Source organism: Pezoporus flaviventris, unplaced genomic scaffold (genome assembly GCF_033815535.1).
Source record: "Pezoporus flaviventris isolate CSIRO_AGI_PZ_B2104156 unplaced genomic scaffold, CSIRO_AGI_Pfla_v1 ptg000009l, whole genome shotgun sequence".
NCBI lineage: Eukaryota > Metazoa > Chordata > Aves > Psittaciformes > Psittacidae > Pezoporus > Pezoporus flaviventris.
The window spans coordinates 4,247,699-4,268,783 of record NW_026892557.1 but is presented as its reverse complement, the minus strand read 5'-3'; the positions used below and the strand labels follow the sequence as shown (position 1 = coordinate 4,268,783).

Genomic DNA, 21,085 nt, shown 5'->3' with positions numbered 1-21,085 from the left:
GAAGAGAGCAGCCCTGTTCCATTTGGGGTCAGCAGCATCCGGTTCCTCCCTAGAAGGTCTCTTCTGATGGTGCTTTCTCATGACTTTGTTTTGCATGATCAGCCTGATGTAAGGGGGAGGCTGTTTCCTCCGTTCCCTGGCCCTTTGTTAAACTCTTAAGGTGCTGTTTTAGGGCAACGATGACTCTCCTCTTCCTCAGCCCAGAATTCAAACATGGACTGCAAAAGGGGCTGTACTAAACCTAGAACCTGGCAGGTCTGCTCTGGGACTCGATCCTTTCCATCCAAGTACTGCAGCTGAGCTGACTTTTGTTTTCATGTGTTTTGGAGACTGGATTTGTAATCAAAACCCCTCAAATCTTTAACCTATCGGTTGCAAACGATGCAGATAAAAGCAGACGCGGCCCTGCAGGTAGCAAGGTGAAGTGCAATGAAGATCCAGCCGGTGTGGGGGAGTCCAGGAGAGTGCTGAGGCCCTTGACAGGCCTTCCTGGGGATTCCCAAGGGAATCCTGTCGTGGAATGTGATGGGAGTCAGGCCTGTACATGAGGCCAAGATGGCAGCGCCGTTCCTCTATGACCAGCAGTGTGTATTGAGCAGGGGTCTCGCCAGCACAGAGCCAGGTTCCCTCCTCTGATGCCTGCCATAGAGCTGTGGGCAGAGCAGCACCGCAGTGCCCTGGGGCCATGCCGTATGGGGTGCCAAAGGTCTGACAGCCTGGGGCAGAACAGGAACTGCACCATGCCCAGCTGCTTCTGACCTGCTTCTACGTCCAAACCCCGTTCCACCAAGCCGCACCGACTGCCTCTGGGTTCTGAAACCAGCTCCTGTGAGACCTTATGACCGTGGTGTGGTGTCCTTGAGAAGCTGCACGGAACCACTGAGGAGTTTGCCAAAGACTTGCCCCCGACTGCTCTTTCCAGCCCGCAAAATAACCAAAGTTCTCAAATGCTGCGGTTTCACTCTGCCAACAGAAAGGCTTCGGGCGATGCCGGTCGTGAGCTGCACGAGGGTCAGACCTGCTCTGAAAGTTGCCATCCCTGTGTTTACAGCGTGTCTGCAGCTCAGCTGGACCTCGGCGGAACGGGTTCCTGGAGCTCTGACAGGAGAAGTGGCGAACTGCCCAGAGAACTGGCTCTTTTCCCCTGAGGTTCGATACTAATCAATGTGACTGACTCTTGTTCTGTTACCTTTCCAGATTTATCCCCTTGGATGGTGTCTGACAAGTCCAGCACGTTACAATATCAGCAGAGAGAAACAAACAAGTAACATCTCCATTCTTTTAGTTGATCACTTTCAGCCATGTATAATTATAGTTTAATTCAGAACTTTATTTTTTCATTAAAACTGTTTTAATGAACCATTTTTTTTCCCCCCTCTTATCTGTGAAACAAGTGAACAATGATTCTGTTTTATTCCAAACTCAGGACTCTGCTGTTATGATTTACCGGTGCGTGGAGCAGTTGTGCCGGGTGGCTGCAGGACGTGATGCCTCAAGCGCTCCTCCCTGAGCGGTACACAGAGCCAGGTAGGGATGGGAAGTGCTGCAGACACCTCTCATGTACTGATGGGTGTCCCCACCCCTCCTTGCACAGGCTCTGTTACAAGGTAGATTGTGGGAGCGACGGCCCCCGGTCCTGCTGTGGGGTTGGCACTGAGGCCCCCAACCCACCCAAGGGGTACCGGTGCCACCTCAGCTCATGTACATGCTCAGCCAGCCATGCTCAGAGCAGCAGCCTTAGACCATGGCAAGGGTAAAAGATGGCTCGACCCTTTAGACATGGCACTGGATCATAGTAGAAGCCAATCTCTGGTTGGTTATAGCTTCTATTTTCATTCTAGCTGTAATTTTGGGCTAAACAGAGGCCCCAGAGGAGCTGCAGCTGTAAAATGGCAGCTTCTCAGAGAGCAGAAATGGTGGTAGTGAAAGCAGTGGCTGCTGTCCTTAGAGTCGCTTTCAAACTGTGCACTGGTAGGAAATGAGGGGAGGAGGAGGTGGCTGGAGTGTGTTCAGCAGGAGAGACCGACCCCAGACCTGTCACCGAGGAGGAGATGGGCAGGATGGGGCACAGACTCCACGCATTAGCACAGCTCAGCGGCACTCGACGGCTACAAACACCATGAGGAGGGCTTGAAGTGCTGCAGAAAACGTGCTGCAGCAGCTTTACAGGTGGGGAAGGGCACTCATGGTACCTGAACGGAGGGGAAAAGCAAGAGCTGAATCCTTGGGGGTGATCTGGCAGGACAAAACAAGCTACATCTCATCATGTTCAGCAGGGCACGGGGGAAGGCTCCTGTTGGTATTGTGAGGGATTTTACTTTAACAAGAGCTGTAAATTCAGGTGTTCAAAGTACAAAGTTAAGGTTCATCTGTCCCTTGCACAGAGGCTCTGGCTGAAAAGATGAGCATGTGTTCCCTGCCCCTTGTTCAGGTACCTGAAGCAGTTCTGGCTCTGTTACAGACGGATGTGTCACCTCCCTTTCTATGGCATCCTGCAGTTTGTACCAGAAGATGCTTCTCTATTACAGGACATAATGGCTGGAGCAGGAACAATGTGCTCTGCCCCTCAGAAATGTTAATTTTCAAGTGTAGAAACACCATGGGGCATCTCAAGTACCAAAGCAGCTTTCAGAATCACAATGCTGGCTCTCTACATTTTAATGCAGACTCTGCAAGCAGACACTTGTAACAGCAGAAACTACCTCAGGAAGCTGTCAGAAACAGGGACAATTGTTTTATTGTGCAAACCTTTTTCATGAGAACCCTCCCCACTGTCCTTGCTGTGACAGACACAGGGCCAGGCTGAGATTCCTCTTTGTAATTAGCAGTAAATGTGTTGTTGCTATTTTGCACTTGCTTATACAAAACACAACTCTCAGTCCTCCTCCTGGGAGTACTGTGCCATGTCCTAGTCACTACAGGCTGGCTCTTACTCTTGGCCACAGACTTCATGCAGTGACAGGACATGAAAGAGGAATTTCTCATTCCAGTTCAGCTGTTGCACATGCAAGCCATCAGAGAGGTCCATCAGCAGGACGTGACAAGGGTGCTACAGAACTCAAAACCCTCACCTCTCAGGACTTGGTTTTCAAGAGCATCCTCCAGATGCAAAGGGAATGTGGGCTACTTTTCAGCTGAGTATAATTTATTGCACATTTTACATTTGATTTCAGATGAACAGAACACTGGTGGCAAGCAAAATAAAGTCCTGCACCAGGAGCTGGTCACAACTGAAGAGTTTTGTTCTTAATAAAAACACCTGAACACCCCTTTGTTGTATGAACTTGTTCTTAGAGGGGGGAGCATCTCTTTCAGACTGGCTCAAGCCAGATTGCCCAGAGCAAATTCTCCTGTCACACTGAGTTGAGCAAAGGGAACCACAGCTGCACCGAAGCAGGGGCCAGGTATGTGTCAGGGAATGATCTCTGGCAGTAACTGTCAGAGCCACGCTGCACTGCCCAGACAGTAGTAGTGTAAACTACATTCCTCTTTTCCCTAGAAATAAATTAGATGGGAAGAGACAGTTGCAGCACCAGAATCAAATTAAATGAATTGCTGTCCTTCTTCCCACTTGCATTCCTCTACTGAAAACCCTGATAGTGCATGATTCTAAGTGGCAGAAGAATTAATAAGGCTATTCCAGCCTGTGTCCTTGTCTGGAATAGCAGTGTGAAACGAGCAGCTGAAGAGCTCCTCTTTACTACAAAAGGCAAAGAACTTGATTCCAAACATACTTGTTCTTAACAAGAACACCTCAAATGCAGATTTGAGACGCACATGATCTCTGTCCTCTTCCCAACAAAAGGATTTACACAAAGGAATTCCAGGTGGTGGCCAGAGAACTTAACTCCCCCTCAGGAGCAGAAAAAGGCGTTACCTACCCCAGGAAGTATGTGGAGAACAGGTCGTCTTCCCTGCTCCCTGCAAGGAGATAGGCCGTGGCCAGATGGCAGCAGGAGGGGTGGCTGCAGGACGGGTGGTGCTCGGTGCCCGCTCGCGCACCCTCAGCACAAAGCACTGCGCAGTCAGAGCCACGTTGCTTTATTGGTTACTGAGCCACAATTCAGAGCAGTATTGCCGTGGAGCCACCTGGAGAAGCAGGTTCTCAGAACTGGTAGGACACCACCTGCTATATGGGTAGTTAAAAATAAGAATGTCTCTGTTCAAACTTGCGGTGTCCAGGGGGAGGTTGTGGTTTCCATTGACCCAGGTACCGTTATGGACACACGCTGGCACCGGATTAGCCATCAGCATCGATTCTGTGAGCTGTTGGGTGAGAACAACACATGGATACACCCCTTCTGGTGGGCGAGACACCCCAGCTTGAACCCACCACCAGCCACAGAGTAAAGAGAGGTGTGTGCCCTTTAGCCAGTAACTGAACCCCAGTTCTGTGCGCTTCACCACACAGGGCTGAAGCAATCCTCTACTGATTGCCAAAGGAAGAAGCAGAGCAGTGCTTGCTACTTACATTGCTTTGGTATCCTAAGGGCCTCGTTGTCAGCTGCCATCACTTGGTGCAGAACTCCTCGGAACTGATAAAGCACTTTCAAACTCTTCTCCTCACCCACACAGGGGTCGTAGAAACCTGGCAGCCCAGCCTTGAACCAGAGAAGGACACAGTGAGCATCAGGGAATGGACTTCCACAGCTCTTCAGCTGAACAAAGTCATTTATTAATGCCGGAATGAGGCATCATTAAAAAAGGAGCTTGTTACCAATGAGGTAAGGAACTAAATGCAGACAGGAGCGAATCAGGGCGTTGTTACAGCCCAGAGTCTGTAACACACAGTCTCACATCGAAAATAGAGATGCTGTTTCTTTGGCACTGGAAATGCCCAGAGAAACAGAAGCTCCTGGAGGTTCATAACACTTGGTATGTCAATGGCTTCTGTAAGTTGGTCTAGGCACTGGCTTCAGCACATGGGAGAAATCCCCTAGCAGCACAGCCTTTGGTTCAATGGGAATGCTGAGTCGCACACCCAAGCCCCCGAGCCTGGCCTTTGACAGAACAGCCTCGTACCTTGGATGCCTCTGTGAGGATGAGTTTAGAGTCTTTCACCAAGCACTGCAGGGGCACTGTCACATCTATTACTTTCACCTTCTCATTCTTCCTGCTGTTGTCATTCACAAACTTCCCGTACCAGGCGTTCACCACAATCAAACCTGGAGTCACATGAAATCACAGATGTGGTGAGCGGCTTCCCACTGCCCACGAGGCAGACCCCCCCATGAAAAGAACACCCCAGCATTTCCTCTTGCTTTCAATGCTATCTGAATCCTCCTTGCCTGGACCCCTGCTTCTCAAGAGAAAAGAACATTTCTACTTGGGTGTTCGTTAGCAATCAGCACTAGGACAGAATGACACTACTTCAGTGCCACATTGATGTGACAATACAAAGGGATGTCAGTTCACTTTAGAACATCTTCTTGGAAACTGTTAGCAAACTGAACTTCAGATTATCACTCTTGCACATTTATACACACACTTCTCTTGTGGTGAGGTGAATCCAGACTGTTGTCTTCAGTCTGTTGGATCTACCTCACAGCATGGCCCAAGGTAAGATTCAGTGGATCCCTACTAAGCTCAGGCACCATAAGCCGAATCCTAGTGGAACTACATGTGCAACAGCAATTATGCTGTGCTTCATTAGGAGTGGAAATGAAACCTTGCATTTGCCCTCTCAACCACCCAGCCTTTGCACTGCTCCTTCCTCTCTCCACATTTAGGGCACAAGAAAATGGTGGTGTAATCTTTACCCATTCTGGCTTCCTCTGCTTCAATTATCCTCCGGACAGACTCTTGCATTAACCGGACCTGTCCCGAGAGCAAATACAGGCAGTGTCAGACAGTGTCCAAAAGAGAAAAGCCAGGAGAGAAAACAGCTTCCTTGAACCAAGGAGACTTAGTTCTGAGAAGCACTTACTGCAGCTTCAGCCTCCTGCTTCTTCTGAAGGATGTCGCTGGCTGTACTCTCCCGTTGCTTCTCCAGCTCCCTGCCGCAAGGAAGTCAACACACATCAGGTCTAGGTAGTGGATGGGATGCAGCCAGAGTGGCAGATTTCTGCTAACCCACCCCAATCACAACTGACCCACAAGCTCAGGTTTAAGGTTCTTCCCCACCATTCAAGGTAATGCTGAAGGCTGCTCTGCTTCCAGAGCTCAGGAGTACCGATGACTCGTAAACCAGTGCCTCAGCTGGATATCCCAACCTTGGATCCAGAAGCACTCGAGTGGGACTTCCCAGCTCTGAATTTAAAACACAAGCTCACCTCTCCTTCTGTGCCCTGAGGTAGGGTCTGATGACCAGCCTATGCATGGCGAAGTAGACAACTAGAGGTCCCACGGTGGCATAGAAGACAGCGCTGGGAAGCAGCTGATCTGTCAGGTGGACAGGGAAGAAGTAGGTCTGGCTAGCCCTGTTCAATCTGCAACAAAAGGGAACAGTGGCAGGTGAGAGGAAATGCAGTGTTTAATATGCTTGATTAAGTATACTTAGTGCAGTGTATGCTGCTGAACAACTGCTGAACTGAAGGAGTGATGACTGATGAGCTCAAAAAGGTGAAAATCTGATAAACTGAAAGAAAGCGATGGTAAGATGGACAGCTGTTCTTACAACACCACTTACACAGAAAACACCAGTTTTCATGGCCTGGACTAAGCCCGTTTCAGAGCAGTTTCAGCATCCTGGCGCGCCCTCTGTGGGCACTAATTAAAAGTGCACCCAGAACAGAACCCCCCCCGAGTTCTGCCCCACTTTCTGAGCTGCATCATGTTAAGAGCATAATCATCTGTGAGTTAACAGTAAGTCACTAATTCAGGTATATACTGTGTACAGTATTATAAAACAGGAATGAAATTAAATCCACTTCTACTAATAACATCTTCCACCCACTTACCATAGCACTCCTTTAAGCTGTACGTACTCTAAGCTGTGTTTTCAGAGTATTTTGATGTCCCCACACCCTCCCTGGTCCTGCAAGAGGCAGCTCAAGCTTACAGTAATGCCAGCAAAGGGCACACATTGCTTCTAATGGGCACTACTGTTATTAGAGGGCACCTGCAACCTGTCAGTGATTCATTCTAAGATCGGGACAATCCCACCTGAATGCCAGAAACAGAATAATGCAGGTTATGGTCAGCCTCAGAGCTGTAAACCTGAACTGACTTGATTTTCAAAGACACTCCCTGGGGAACACCAACACTGACGGTGGCTCCTAAAATGCTGTGTCTGGAAATCTTCCTCTCTGCTCCGTACTCCACTATGGTCCCGAAGAAACCCGCCCTAGAAGGAGAGAACCAAAGCCATGTAAGACAGGGAAGACTCTTGAATTGCTCTTTGCTGAATCCTGTAATTCCCCAACAAGTAAAACATGGAAATACATCTGTGTGCAGCACATGTTGGCTACTGGAAGATTCAGTGTGTACCTAGCAAGACGAGACCAGCCTTTTTAGCTTGTACAGTAGTACACACAGTACGAGACCTGGGTTTCTTACTGGTGATGATACAGAGATATCATACACATGTTTATCTGAAAAGGCACACAGAGCAAAGCCTTCAAGTCATTCACTTCAGTGTTTACCAGATTTGATTAATGAAAAGCAGATTCCCAAAGACCACAGAAGCTGGAGGCTCACAACAGCAGGAGAGGACAGATCCTTCAGCCATGAGCAATGTGAATTTCTTCTTCTGCACTTACTTGACAGAACCTTTCACTCGTGTTTGATCCTCATCCTGAAACTTATGCTGATAACTGACCATCACGAAAGAGTGGGGGATTCCCAGCTGAAATACAAGAGGCACAAACATATGAAAATGTACCCTCATGAATGCTCCCCACGTTTCCTTTCTCATCCTTTCAGTGGCACAGAAACCTAACGAAGTGTTGCCACTTACAGGTCACAGCCTGCAATCTCTGCAGCCTGTGTTGTGTATCCTAGCCCTAACCTGAGTTGATCTGCATTAGATATGACAATGTTGGGTGCAAAGTGTCATGCAGCTGGTTCCCTACCTCACATGTTCATACCAAATGGTACCAACTGCTTGTTTATCCACAGACAGGACAGCAGAGGCACTTCTCTCCCAGGGGTGGCATCGCCATCCCTGGTGTACACCAAGAGGCTCACCTGTAATGCCATAGTGAAATGGCTGGTTTTTGTGTCCCGCACGATGCTGGTGTTCATGGCTGACTGGATGCCCCATCGCCACTGCAAGTACCCCATCGTGTTCTTGTCGAGGTTGCGGGCCAGGACCGTGGTGAGGCCTGGGCGGATGCCACGGGATGAGAACTGCAGCGCACAGTTTGTAGTGATGAAACTAGGAGACACAAGGAGAGCCTGGTCAGCCATGAAACACAGGGTGGCCTCCAATCCCTTCCTGCCCAGGAGCCTGGCTGAACATGCAGACGCTACCCTGCATAGAGCATGATGCCCGAGGGCTTCAGGAACAACTCAAAACTGACCACAGCACAGCCCAGAGGAGCAGGCTCAGGCCCTGGTTTATTGGTCTGTAAACAGACACCACAGTAGTGGCAAATTTGGCATTATTTCCCTAAAATCTGACATATCACCTCCTCTTTTGCTGTCAGGAACTCCATCCCACACATGGAAGCCCCAGAAGAGCTCCCCCGTTTTTTGTTCTGCCCCCAGAGCAAACCCCTGTTGCTCTCACTGTGAGATCATGGCTCATGATCACAGATCATCACAATTTCAAATACAAATCAAAGGATGTGGAACACAGACTTTCCTTAAACTGTAAGTAAGAAAAGGGAGGACACCAACACAAAAAGAACACAAACATTCTGATCATCACTAAAGAGCAACCTGAAATCTAAAGAAGAAATACCTTTTTTGTAGGATAGAAAACAAATCCAGAATTAACATGGTAGGGAATTCAGTCCGTTTAGCTCCTTAGTGTGCAATATTAAGCATGAGACCATTTTCCTAATATTTACCATTTTGGTGTAAGATTACGGAATATCTTCAGACCGAAGAGAGGTCCCTGAAGGTCTCCTGCTCCAAACTCCAACTGTTGAAATGCACAAGGCCAAATTGTTAGAAGAAAACATCTTTTACAACAGTGACAAAGTACTTCACAGGCTTCTGAGTAACCAGAGCTAAAGTCCCTTAAAGAAAATCAACACCAATCCAAGTGGCCTGAAATAGATTGGATGTAAATACGTTTAACAAGGGAGTACTCTATGTGGACCAAGGAGTACTCTTACCTCTCCCCATCCTTTGGCAGATGTCACTCGTCTCAGAGCAAGATTAATCGATCCACCTCCATTCCCATTCTGGGTGGAAAGGTTACCAGACAGTATTGCTGTGTCCGTGGCAGTCAGTGGTGCCTGAAAAGATGAATGTGTTGTCACCAATCACTCTGAGCCCGATTCACACACTTACTGCATGTTCTGCAAGGATGTAATCATGACTGCAGAGAGTGCAAGTACAGGGACAGGTAACATTCCAGCTGACTCCTTGTCATTCACTAAGCCCAAGTGTTTGAACCAGATGTGGCCACACTTGCTCTGAATTTTGTAGTCAAAGATCAAGCATGGCAAAACCCGAGATAATTCTTACAGTATGAGACATCTTCAATGTACCTCCTTGAAGCCCTGACCCTGAGCTGCAAACTCTCTAATCTCATCAGCTGACTAAACTTCTTCAGCTCTCTGTAACATAGGAAACTCTCCCCCTCTTTTGCTTACCCACACCCTAAGGGCTGGGTGCCATCCAGTCTCACACACTAAATACTCCACATTCAGTGAGAACCAGAGAAGTGTTTTCAGTCATTACAGAGCCTTGCTGCAGGCAGGACCCTCACAGCCAACACATTCCCTGCTGGAACCTTCCTTTTCCCATCCCTGTTGGGGATCGTGCCCTTCCACACACCAAGATGAGAACCCCCTGTGTCATCCTCTGTGACCTCCTTAGCCTGGCCCTACTCCCCCTGAGGCAGCATCTCCCCTCACCTCGATGGACTGGGATATGTGCATTTTGTTTATCTCAATCTGGGGAAAGCTGCTCCCAGGCACATCCTCGTATTCTTCCTCGTAGCGGTCAAAGAGGTCGGTGGCATCTATTCCAACACTAATTGTTCCCTAAGGAATGACGAGAGAAACAAGTACTTGGCATTAACAAACACCCAACACAGGCCAAACCAGCCTTGGTTACGAGTAAATTTTTTGTTGTTTTTTCTTGTTCTGCACTTTTTCCACTCTAAAATGCATTTCTGCCATAAACAGGACAAACAAAATGAACAATTACAATACCCTAAACCAGCAACATAAATCATGAAATAAACTGGATAGAAGACAGTTTTCCAGCAGGAATGCAGCTCATAACACTAGCAGGTAACTCTTCCACTGTGACACATGCCAGAAGCAGGTGGAACACTTACACAGCAGGTTTCTTCTTCCCCCATGACTGACTCTGCTCTGTCAGTATTTTAAAGTTGAAACAATATATTTTAGACATTAATTTTCTTCACTGGAATTTGGCCAGAAACCCTCTCAATTCCTTCTTCTTAGGAGTTACCTGACACAACTTCGTTATGAGCTGCATCATTCACTCGCAATTGTCCTTGTTAGCCAAAAATTTTCTTTTTCCTAGTTTATATCTTGCAAGCAGAAGAAATGCTTCACAAAGAGAGACTTTTAGCAAGGGGTAAATATTTCCTTTCTCAGCTTATTCCTACGTAAAACTAGGCCACAGCTAAACAGTCTGGCTACCTGCTGCTGTGCTCGCTCAGACGAACTGCAAGAGCAGGTTTCTTTAAGAAGGGCACGATTAGATCCTTGTCTGGGTCATATAACTTCAAGAAGCTCTGGAAACCTTCCCTGTAGACCTATTAAACAGCATCCCAGCTCATAGAAAATGTACCAATTGCAATAAAGAAACCCCTCTGTGCACAAGCACAGAATAAACTCTGAGCTATTTGTATAAAGAAACCCAAGAGCTGTTTAGGTACAACCCCCCCATGCACAGAGTGCAAGCATGGATGGAATAAATTCTTACTTCAATCCCTTGCTCCCCCCACTGTAATCAAATGCTGAACCATAAATATAGGAATGAATTGCTGAGTTTGACGGGGCTCAAAACTTCCCTCTGCTTTGAATCCCAACTACTTATTTCCTGCGGAGATTCCCAACCTCTTTTCCATGTTTATTTTCTGATTTCTTGGGCAGCAAAAACTGGGTAAATGTTTTAACAAGGGGAGGAGCAATCACTCCCCAGAGGATTCTGAACAGCAGGGAGCTCCTGCCCTTTCTGCAGAAGGCCACTCTCCAGGAACCCTCTGCAAAGTCACCTTCAAGGGATCTGCTTCCCAGACGCTGCAGCTTCTTCAGTTTCAGCCCTCTCCTACGCTCTGCTGTTCCTTGAATCAAGGCCAAAACAAGAGGGAAGCAAAGGCAAAATATCAACTGTGAAGGAAGTAGCGAGTGCAGCCCTGCGCTGCAATCCAGCCCTCTGGAAAGGCATGGAGTAAAACAGCCAAAGAGAAACAAAGGTTCCAGCAGCACTCAATGAGACTCCAGCAAATGTGCTCTAGATTGGTGGATCAAAAGCATCTAGAAACAAGTGAGCATTTATTTTAACAAAAGAGAGACTATTTCCATTTTTCCTGGATGCTTCCCAATTCTAGGAAGTGTAAAATTCAAGATCTTTGTAACAGAGGCAGAGCAGAAAGAGTTTTCCATGTGGAACACCACATTCAGAACCTTTGTCAGTCCACAACTTTGAATTCCAAGTTAAACATGTTTAAAGAAGGGATATTAAGCTGTGTAGTAAGCATGAGGAATTTGAATGGCAAAGGCAGAAAACTCGGTATTTTCAACTCAGAACAGGATACAAACAGCAGTAAAGCTTTCTCAAGAATTTGCACTAAAAGCCCCACTGAAACCATCTTACTGTGCTGTGTTTATTGGTACCACAATGCCCTTTGTAAAGATGCACCAAGGGCCACTGACATCCCCAAAATTCACTGCACCTCCTTTCTTTCAATCATATTCAAAGCTTACAGTTTCCTTTTTCACACCTACAAACATCCCTCCCAATGGAAAAAGAGCACCTGAACCTATCCATGAAAGACCCACTCAGAGGAAAGGAGCATCTCCGGTCCCTCTCTGCTCCTTAGCGGGTCCTGTGTTGAGCCACCTTTGGCCGAGGGGAACGGTGGGCTCCATGCAGGCATCTCCCCTCCTGCCTGGCAGGTGAAGTCACCCTCAGAGGTCTATAGATCCCCGCAAAGGAACTGGCTCGGGCACAAGCACAGGAAAAGCAGCAGATGGTAAAGTTAAAAATATTCCCGGAGAACAAGAGCACCCCCCTATGCCACCGGATGATAGCGGGGGGACCGCTGCTGCTCGCAGCCCCCCATCAGCCACCTGCTCAGCCCCTTGGGAATGAAGAAGCCCTCCCCAAGGAAAGAGCAGCATGGAAAAAGCTGTAAAGCTGTGCCTGGAAGTCAGCAGCACACAGAGAACATGCTGTGAACCAGATCAGCAGGGGAACAGGGCTATAGAACCATCAGACTTATCTGGGATTGTCTTTTACATGCATTTGCTGTCCTGTGAACATGAAAACAGACTTTGCTGATGGGATTAAGAGGTGTGGCAGAGAAGAACAGACCCCTCCTTGCCTTTTTTCTTAGGGGGTTACCTTCGAGAAGGTGACTTAGAGAAGCTGTGCCAGACTAAGCCCTGAGGGACCTGCACTGACCTTCTGCAGCAGGGAAATAACAGGGTTTAATTTCTCCTCACAGAATGCAGTTCTTCTCAAATCAAATAATGAACTTTTCAACCCTTCTGCATGTCTTTGAAAGCAAAAACAAAGCTCTAAAAGCAAACAGAAGACTCGATTCGAACCCTGCCAAATTGCCTACATCTGGTTATTGCTCAACATTCCTGGTTAAAATGCTTTATTTTGCTGGAGCTGTTTTATAGACCTGACAAAATGTTGGAAATTTAAACTAACTTGCGCTCGTGTATGAAACGATCCCAGCTGCACTACCCCATTCCACAGGAACACTGCCTGGAGAGACGTTTCCATAGGCTGCCAGTCAGCAGTTGCTGTTATCACCCAGATGGCTGGTTTTATCCCAGGACTCAGAGGCTGAGGCTTACAATGCAGCTCCGTTTTTTAGTGCCACGGCAAGGCATCCGGATAAAACGTCAAACTCCTCAAGTCACAGCAAAGCACGAGGTGGAGATAATCCTGTCCCTCTCCAAGAACACCCTGTGCCCTGATCACCCTCATCTCCAGCAGGGACATTCAACCTGGAATGGAATACTCCATGAGCCTCAACATGAGCAAGCTATGCTCCAACAGGCTCTAGCTGTGGCACTGGCAAGCCCCCAAGCCCTACTCAGGTTGGCTTTGCTCATGGTGCTGCAGCAGAAGGGTTCTGCTCCACAGCTGCTTTGGTACCTGCCTTGCATTTTTCATTCGTTTCTAAGCCGTGTTTGAATATCAGCCTGTGCTGCTGTGACACTCCAGCATGTCCAAGGGAAAACCTGTCAGGAACTGCAGGGAGTTTCATTTTGTCTGGAATACTTGGAAAGAAATCACAAACGTTTCAGTGTTAAGTCTGTTTTCTTGAAACTGCTGAAAGAGATATTTTGCTCACACGTCTCAACAGAAAAAAGAGCTTTCAGTAGAGGACTGCTGGTCAGAGAATCAGCTATTCTCCCTGCATTGTCCAAAGAAACTCGTGTTCAAAAAAAGAAGAGTAACTCTCTAAGTGTAGCTACTTACTACAGCCCCTCACCTAGGCTCATCACACCCTGCATATCCGTAATGATTTACAGATTCACTCCTCAGACAAGGATGAAGTCTTTCCTTACCTTTGGATTAGTTCGCTGCTGCAGTCTTCTCTCTTCCCTCTCTCTCTGCAAACGCTCAAATTCTTCCCTGATTTCAGCTGGAGTTCTCTTCCTTTCCACAACCTGCTCAGAAAGAAATGAAACCCCAGAGATTACCAGAGACAGGATGTTCAGGGCATCGCCCTTCTAATGGGATGAGCCCCACTGACCTGCTGTGCTCTAACGTGTTGCCCTGCTTCTACTGTAAGCCACTCTTGCAAGGACCCCAATGCTCAGAGTTTGGAAGCAAAAACTTGGGCCATATCAAATGGCAGGCACGAGAGAAACCCCCATGCTTTGAGAGAAGGGAAAGTGATCTTGTTATTTCTATTCCCTTGACAAAACAAGCCAAAAAGCTTTCAAACCACAAGTACAAGATACTGCAGCACAGCCACTGCCAACAGCTCTGTTAACTTCTCTGCTAGGTGTAGACACAAAAATGAGAATGACTGAAAGTTTCTGCCCTAAGGTAACTGATTGAGAGATTTGGGATTTTAGGCTACACTGTTTACCTTACATGGCTCAGGGAAATAAGGGATTTAAAACAGGTAAGGCTCTAGGTATGGATAGAAAGAGTATTGGATTTGCCTTTTCAGAACACGATCGAGTCTGTCACAAGCAGCTCAAAACTGTTACATGCTGCCACTGCTCCACATTTCTTGCTACTAACTCTGAACTTGACCTTGGTACTGACCTGACCCAGTACAACATGATTCTGCAGCAAGCAGCTTTGTGCAATCAACTACGACTGGCAGAAGGTAACAAGAGGACTTAACAGGAAAGCCACAAGTGGACAAGCTCTCTTTCAAAGCCCATAAAACCCAAATAATAATAACAAAAAATCCAACCCCAAAAAGCCCAGAAAGAAAAAGTAATTTCAAACTCAGAGGCAGCTAAGGCTGGAAAAAAAGGATTTCAGAGAAAAAAGATGAGACTCAATGGACAACAACAACACATCTATCTCAGACAAAGATGTTGCCTGTCACGGTAATATCCTATTAGGGAACTCTGAATGTCAGGCTTATTGTTCTCTTGTCAAGTGAAACCCTGAAGTATTCTTTGAAAATCCATCACGGTGTTGCAGCAGAGACAGAAATAACTGAACAAGGATGCCTGCAAACAAACAGGCATTTGTTACCATCGAGGTGTCAGTGCAGCTCGATAGAACAGAATATCAGATAAAGGTGAGTTTAGTCGATTCCACTGCCCATAAGGTGCTACATTTCTCTCACCTCCCATCCTTCCATTTCCAGTCCTCTCCTCCCATATATGTCATAGATGGCTCTGGTCTGTGGATCACTAAGCACTGCAAGTTAAAATCAGAAGAGAGGAGAGAACTCAGTGTTTGGTCTTCTCAGACCAACACTCTAGTGTTATTTGCAGTTCAAGCACAGATCCTGGAAACATGTTGCTCATCCAATTTTTACATTAAGTTCCATGTGTATTAACAGGACACACTGACTTTTCCCCCAGCAAATTACTGGTTTGGGGGTTTCTTTCTTACTTCTAAAATCAGAAAGTGAAGAAAACACGGGAGACATGCAGACTGACTGAATATGCAGAGGGGGTTTTAAGGTTGTTTCCTCTGATGGAAGGGTGACGCAAGCCCTCTAAAATCAATAGCACTATTAGCAATTCCATGATAGCAGTCTCTGCAAACCCTGTGGAGGATTGACACCCACCTCTGCCTAGTCTCTGGTCTGTGATCTCCATCGTCATCCCTGTCCACTGACCCTTTCCCACCCAGTCCAAACAGGTGGGACATGCCAAACACTAAAGAAGGCACTTCCATAAGCAGGTCATGCCTTGCCCAACATCAGCTACAGGGGAAGTGCACAAATGCATGTGGAGTTTGAATCTCTCAGAAAGCCATTGCTTTTGTCATGCATTGTTCCTCTGATTTCCTCTGAGAGGAAACAAAGCATCGCTAAGTGTCAGCAAATTTAATTATGACTTTGGAATATTACAGATCTTCCTCAAGAAGCATGGAGACACAGCCCTCCTGCTAAAAACCCCTGAACACAGTTTCTGCCAGCTCCAGACTTCCACTGACCTTCGTAGGCCTGGTGCACGAGGTTGAAGAGCCGCTCCGCCTGTGTCTTGAGCTCCGGGTCCCTGTGCTTGTCAGGGTGGTAGAGCATGCATAGCCGGCGGTAGGCGGCCTTCAGCTCCTCCTGGGAGGCCTGAGGAGAGCAGTGAAACTCAATTAAAGCACAACCAAAGGTACCTGAAAAAGCCCATGCTCAAGATCAGCCCTAAAAGAGAAGCCCAGCAGCCCATTACACTGCTTCTACTGATGCAAAATGAGGAGTGAACTTTTGTGTCATTACATGAGGCAGTAAAACGTTCACTTATGTTCACCAGTATTGTCCACACTACTTACAGGGCAACAAATGACAGCAATAGCTCAGCAGCGCTTACCTAGGTATGAAAAGTTAAGTATAAAACCCCAAGAAACATACCTCATTTTCATTAGGCAACTACTGTCTCCTCAGTTCAATGCAGAACAAGAGAAAATAAAATCATCCAGCCTCCTTCCAAAGACATGTGATGGAAATGTATTTGTGATGGCTCTTTCAGAATCAATGCAATAACCTTCCCTGGGCACGGGGAACAAGAAACTACTTTGCTGTGCCAGGAGGCACGCACAGAGCACCGTAACTGAAACACAACAGGGACCTGCCGGCCTCCTGCAAGGAAACACCACCCCTCTGCTACAGCAGGGCTTAGAGGGACAGGAATACACCAGCGAGGAGGGGGCACCCAGAAAACACTTTTGAGAGCAGACTTTAAAGACACATATTCCATTTACTCTTAATGCTCTTCAGCAATTGAGGCTTTTACAGTTTCCACACTTTCACTGTGCAAATAAAAGGCCCCAAAGCTCCTTTCTTAAAGTAAGACCTTTTTCCCCAATCCACGGTAAGCAGAACATGGGTTTTCATCAAAGAAATTTGTGCACCAAAGATAGAAATCCATTTGATTTTGAGGACAGCTTAGAATAAATGTTTTCTCTGCACATTTGTGCTATTTCAAGTTAATGTTTCTAAATGATACAGCAAAATACCTGCCAAATTTGCTGGCCTCAAGACAGCAAGGATAGCTACAGATCGGCTTTTTTTCTTCTTATTACCTTGTGCTTTCTCAGACATAGAATTTAAACTCGGCTGGGAAAGCGGGGGGATGTATGGGCCTAAGACAGCCTTCTTTAATCAAATTAATGATAAATGGTTTAATGTGCTATTGATTATCTAATAGAAATGAGCAGTTTCATTTTTCATAGATGTCACGTTCAATAAAACATTAGCTTGGGCATTTCATCATCATTGAATAGCTCGGGTCACTGGTTCAATATTTCATGAGCAATAGCCTCTTAGGAACCGCTGAAGGAATCCTGACATCCTCTCAAGCTGCAGTGAAATGTGTGAGTCAGGAATAATCACATATAAGTTACATTTTCATTACCAAAATCCACAGGCACAATTCAAAGGTGTCCCATCTGCCTACTCGGGGCCCAAATGGCTTCATTTAACACCTCAAACACGTCAGCATGGCTTTAGTGCCTTGGAATCTATGGAAGATGAACCATGCCATGCACACAGAGCAGTGGCACGGCAAGGCTCAGGGTTCACTGGTATTTTAAGCTGCTGCATCACACCAGGCTGGCTCAGCACATGGAAATGTGAGCGTGCTGCATTCCACTGCTGCACGGAGTAGTACTACTGAATTTAATTAGCAAGGGGTAATTAACACAGCAGCTACTACTACTCTCAGTTGGAATCGCTCCCTTGAAGACCATTTTAGCTTGGTTTCCAGGTCCCTGCTGACCAAACCTGCCTTTTCTGGTCTGCCAAAGAACTGTCGGCTTTGATAGGCCTTCTCTTTTAACCTCCCAGGTAGTTGCAATGCTTGCGTGGTTCCTGCCTCTCTTTCAACCTCCATGGCTGCACACTGCAGGAGGGTGAGATACAGATGCTGCCAACCGGCCGCTGGATTTCAGTGAGTGAAACACAGAGTTTTCTAAAGACAGCTCAGTGCTCTGCAGGGCATCAGGGAGTTCTGCAAATGGAGCCACTGTCAGACACTTTCCCCTTGGAAATGGGGATTTCCACAACTCCGATTACACACAGTAACAGCACTTCAGTAAAACCCTTCTGCAGCTCAAACTCATAGAACCACAGACTGGTTTGGGTTGAAGAGACCTTAAAGCTCCTCCAGCTCCAACCCCTGCCACAGGCAGGGACCCCTTCCACTGGAGCAGCTCGCTCCAAGCCCCTGTGTCCAACCTGGCCTTGAACACTGCCAGGGATGGGGCAGCCACAGCTTCTCTGGGCACCCTGTGCCAGCGCCTCAGCACCCTCACAGGGAAGAGCTTCTGCCTAAGAGCTCATCTCAGTCTCTCCTCTGGCAGGTTAAAGCCATTCCCCTTGCTAACACCTAGTCTGACATGCTGGAAAAAGTGAAGTCTGTTTATACACACATGCACACAGTACATATATATATATAGATATATACACATATATAGAGCGCTCTTGCATTCAGTAGAATGAACTATTGATACATTGATACATATCGATACATTAATACACATTTTATACATCTGGCTGACGTTTTTAGTACTGCTATTAAAACAATAATTACCTCTAACAGCCAAACACCTGCACTACAACGCAGCTGCACGAGTTCACACCTCATTTAATCTCGGCCACACCGAGGACCCCGCATCCTCCCGCTGCTCTGCGGCTGTTTCCACTACGGGGCATTGGGAAGGCGCACACGGCACCGAGCAAACCGCAAAGACCCAGAGACAACAGCGTCCTGCACGGACCAGGCTCCCTCCGAGCCACCGGGAGCGCGGCGAGCACCAAACCGGGGCCGCCTCACGCCCGCTGCCGCCCGCCACAGGGACGCTCTGAGGACGCGGCCCGGCCTGCCCCGCGGGCACGGGGGTCACGGCCCGCGCTGCCCCGGCCCGGCCCGGCCCGGCTCGCGGCGGTTTCCCCCCGCCAGGCCCCGCCGCACCTCCCGCCGCACGTTGAGCAGCGCGTAGTAGTCCTCGTTGTCCGGCACCTCCTCCGCCAAGGCCGCCGCCATCTTCCCGACCTCTCACCTCACGCCGCTAGCGCGGCTGGGCGTGCTCAGAGGCGGGAAAGGAGCGCTGCCGCGCCCCCCAGTGGCGCGGAGGATTGAGAGAGCCCGCGCATGCGCTCGGATGCGCTGTGATATTTGCGCATGCGCGGGCTGGTCCCGCCCAGAGCGCCGTGAGGCGAGGCAGCGGCGGGCGCGGGACGCGCGGTGAGTGCTCGGTGTGGTCCGGCTCGGCTCGGCCCGGTTGGGCCGGGATCCGCTCCGGCTGCCGGGGCTGCGGGAGCCTGCGCGGGACCGGTGGGTCCGGGCCCCCGTCGGGAGCGGGGCTGTGTGCTGCGCACTGGGGTGTTTCCCGCTCCCCTCAGCGCCTCTGTCCCCGGTTGGGGGGGTGTGGGGTGTGTGTCTGGTGGCCTGCCTGGGTGAGCGGCCCTTTTCCGCGTTGCTGAGGTGCTGCAGGCGCTGCCCGGCACAACCCGGGTGATTCCTGAGCCTTGCTGTGTCTCGGTCCCCTGAGCAGCTCCCGGCTTTCACAGGGTGTCCCATGCAGCCTTGTCCGGTCAGATCGGGGTTGCACGGGCTACCTCAGCCCTGAGGAGCCCGCTGGCGGGGAGCTAGGCCCCCGCCTCAGGTTCAGGGCTCGTTTGGCACCAGGAGAAATGGAGCTGCTTTGGCTTTTCACCACAGAGAACGTGGCCGCAGGGTTTGTGCTCCAAGAGCACGGTCTTGGCGGTGGGCTCGCCACGAGAGGGCACTCGGCGAGTCGTGCCCGGTAGAGAAATAGAGGGAAATGCCCCGAAGTGTGGCGAGCAGACAGTTGCTCGTAGAAGGGGTTCCCGGTCTGTGCTCCAGCCCGTGCCGCCTTACAGAGCACGCTGACAGGTCTCAGTGTTAACTGGCTTTATTGCTGCCATAAGGAGTTAAAACCTTTCCTGGCTTTAAAATAAAGCTAGAGGGAGAATGTTCCCCGGTGTCTAGATGTGATGTTTGTGTAGGGGATGCTAGTGATGTTGGAGTACTGCTGTCCTAAAGGAGCAGCGGTTGAGGACCTCTCACTAGCACCAGTACACTCTGTAAATGAAGCTGAAGCGGTATTTTCCCATCCCAACACTCAACTGATCTGTTTTGGATTTGATCTTCATGTAACTTTTGTTTGAAAACAGGAGTGGTTTAATATTTAATAAGTTGTTTTCCAATCCACGAGTAGTTAACATGGAAGTATTAGTCGTGTTACAGAAGTTCCTCTCTGCTCACAGTGAGGTGGAGGGCTGAGAACACAGAAACTGGGAAACCACCTAGAAATGGGTCTGTCTGATGGGATCCTGGTGGGATTCAGGAGTTGTGTGGCCCTCGGAGCTGTGTTACCGGATCCCTCCCCGGCTGCAGCACTCATTGCCAGCTCTGGCCACTGTTCTATGTGTGCCACCAGGGATCCAGGGAAAACTTTTGGGAACGGTCCACAGATCTTGGCAGGGAGCTACAGGAGGGAAATACGACTTTGGGGAGCTAAATACGAGCTGTGCTTTCTAAGCATGTAGAAAGAGCTTTACATTTACCAGTGGAAATGTAATATCCATGGCAAAGAGCAATGTGGGGGGGGGAAGAAAAAAGAAAAGTACTTGTTTGTGCTTTCCTGATTTGCCAGGTTTGCTTCAGGCTGAGCATTCCTTTTGCCCGCATTGCTACACGCAGGTTCTACACGTGGCACAATAAAGTGCTGTGGTGCTGTGCTGTGATCCTTGTGATGAGGGAAGCAGACTCTGCGTTCATTGGAAAGCATCTGGATGCTTTGGAAGAGGGTGCATGTGGAATTCCAGTGTTTCTGAGCTTAGGGAAGTGAGCAGCGCTATGGGGTGAGAAAGGGGCAGGAGCTATCACTGTTCCTGTCTGGAAAATCAGGTTGGGAGCTAAAAGTTTTTTAAAGCTGCAGAAAACATCAGTGTTGTGTTTCTCCAGGGTACTGGCAAGGGGCAGAGGTGTGCCAGGGTCAGCTTTGCTGCTTCAGAGCCAGAAGTACCAGTGAACCCTTCCATCTCCTGAAGCTTTTCTCTGAGCAGGATGGCAAATGGTTTTCCCTTGTGTGGTGTGAGTGGCCTCATTCAGCAGATTTCCTTAGGAGCTGGAATCGTGTAGTCATG

At 48.5% G+C, this 21,085-nt stretch overlaps 2 protein-coding genes across 12 annotated transcripts in view; one reads left to right on the top strand and one right to left on the bottom strand.

Moving 5' to 3' along the window:
- The window catches only part of CAMTA1 (calmodulin binding transcription activator 1), a 288,481-nt gene that overhangs the window by 33,214 nt on the left and 234,182 nt on the right, over positions 1–21,085 (top strand). For 8 of the 10 annotated variants that reach the window (XM_061450338.1, XM_061450328.1, XM_061450339.1 and 5 more), the window contains exon 1: positions 19,026–19,157. The exons of 1 other annotated variant lie outside the window; for it this stretch is intronic. The gene's annotated coding sequence lies outside the window, so the exon portion shown is untranslated. Of the gene's footprint in view, positions 1–18,845; positions 18,850–19,025; positions 19,158–21,085 lie in introns of those variants that run through there. One more of the 10 variants, XM_061450332.1, reaches the window with a different exon arrangement.
- On the bottom strand, positions 4,026–19,041 carry DNAJC11 (DnaJ heat shock protein family (Hsp40) member C11). 2 transcript variants are annotated; one of them, XM_061450352.1, is made up of 16 exons: positions 18,885–19,041; positions 15,916–16,045; positions 15,095–15,168; positions 13,845–13,946; positions 9,972–10,100; positions 9,225–9,347; positions 8,955–9,028; positions 8,128–8,317; positions 7,701–7,786; positions 7,169–7,285; positions 6,273–6,428; positions 5,927–5,996; positions 5,760–5,817; positions 5,023–5,165; positions 4,472–4,601; positions 4,026–4,266 (listed from the first exon to the last, which is right to left on the bottom strand). In XM_061450352.1, exons 1-16 carry the CDS (start codon positions 18,954–18,956, stop codon positions 4,241–4,243), a joined length of 1,680 nt encoding a protein of 559 aa, XP_061306336.1. In that variant the 5' UTR covers positions 18,957–19,041; the 3' UTR covers positions 4,026–4,240. The 2 variants fall into 2 exon arrangements, with proteins under 2 accessions (XP_061306336.1, XP_061306337.1); XM_061450353.1 differs by lacking the exon at positions 18,885–19,041 and adding an exon at positions 18,553–18,703.